This window comes from Nicotiana tomentosiformis, chromosome 6 (genome assembly GCF_000390325.3).
Source record: "Nicotiana tomentosiformis chromosome 6, ASM39032v3, whole genome shotgun sequence".
Lineage (NCBI taxonomy): Eukaryota > Viridiplantae > Streptophyta > Magnoliopsida > Solanales > Solanaceae > Nicotiana > Nicotiana tomentosiformis.
This window is the reverse complement of record NC_090817.1, coordinates 54,371,033-54,372,445: the sequence shown is the minus strand read 5'-3', so window position 1 is coordinate 54,372,445 and position 1,413 is coordinate 54,371,033. Positions and strand designations below refer to the sequence as shown.

Genomic DNA, 1,413 nt, shown 5'->3' with positions numbered 1-1,413 from the left:
TCGATGTTGGGCAAAGGAAAAGGTCTTTGGGGCATTCTTTATTCAAATCTTTGTAATCTACATACATTCTTAGTTTATTCCCTTTTTTTAGGGACTACCACTATGTTTGCTAACCAATCCGGGTATTTAACCTCCCGAATGGATCCTATTTTTAAGAGATTAGATACCTCGTCCTTGATGAAAGCATGTTTGACCTCAAACAGGGGCCTCCTCTTCTGCTTGAACGGATTAATTTTTGGGTCCATGCTTAGTCTGTGAGTGGTTATTTCTGGTGGGATCCCTGTCATATCAAGATGGGACCAAGCAAAATAATCTATGTTAACTATAAGAAATTGAATAAATCTTTTCCTGAGTTCAGGAGTTAGTCCCGTGCCCAGGTATACGTTTCGATCGGGCAAATGCTCGATTAATATAACCTGTTCAAGCTCTTCAACCGTCGATTTGGTTGCATCAGAGTCATCGGGGGTTATAAAAGATCAGGGGAACCCTGTAATCATCGACTTCGTAAGTCTTTTGCTTGTTTGATTGGATCGTTACCGGAATTGGTAATTGCTATTTAGCCTCTGGGTCGGCGCCAGAATTCGGTTCCTTTAGTGTTGTGAGCGTTGATATCGGAACCACTTCTTCGATGGCAAACATCTCTTTTGCGGCCGGTTGTTCCCCATAGATTGTCTTGATCTCTCCTGGGACTGGAAATTTTAACACTTGGTGAAGATTTGAGGGTACTGGCCTCATGTGGTGGATCCACGGTCTTCCAAGAAGGGCGTTGTACCTCATGTCCCCTTCAATTGCATAAAACTTGGCCTCTCGTACGATTCTGGCGGTATTGACCGGTAATGTTATCTCCTCTTTAGTGGTTTCACATGCCATGTTGAACCCGTTTAGGACTCGGACTGCTGGCACGATCCTGTCTTGTAGATCGAGCTGTTCTACGACCTTCGATCGAATAATGTTGGATGAGCTACATGGATCAATTAACACACATTTGATTCTAGTTTTATTTACGAGTACAGATATTACCAGTGCATCATTGTAAGGTTGTATGATCCTTTTTGCGTCCTCGTCGCTGAAGGATAAGGCTCCTTCAGGTATGTAGTCTCGAGTTCGTTTCTCCCTGGTGATGGAGATTCTGGTGCGTTTCACCATTGGCCCTTGTGGGATGTCAACTCCACCGATGATCATATTTATGATGTGTTGAGGTTCGGTATCTTCTTGTCCTGTCTATTTGTTAGAAACCTGTTTCTAAAGTGGTTCTTGGCTCGGTCGCTCAAGAATTCTTGAAGGTGCCCATTGTTGAATAAACGGGCTACTTCTTCTCTCAACTGTCGAAAATCTTCCGTTCTACGACCGTGAGTGCCATGATATTTGCACATCTGGTTAGGGTCCTTTTGAGCTGGATCTGATTGTAGAGGT

At 43.5% G+C, this 1,413-nt stretch overlaps 1 protein-coding gene across 1 annotated transcript; it reads right to left on the bottom strand.

The window, feature by feature from the left end:
* Positions 1-552: 552 nt before the first annotated feature.
* On the bottom strand, positions 553-1,182 carry LOC138894011 (uncharacterized). Its single transcript, XM_070178684.1, has one exon. It carries the CDS (start codon positions 1,180-1,182, stop codon positions 553-555), a length of 630 nt encoding a protein of 209 aa, XP_070034785.1.
* Between the last annotated feature and the right edge of the window lie 231 nt (positions 1,183-1,413).

Coding starts and splice junctions, on each gene's coding strand:
- LOC138894011 (XM_070178684.1), bottom strand. CDS start 1,182: ATGATCATCGGTGGAGTTGACATCCCACAAGGGCCAATGGTGAAACGC.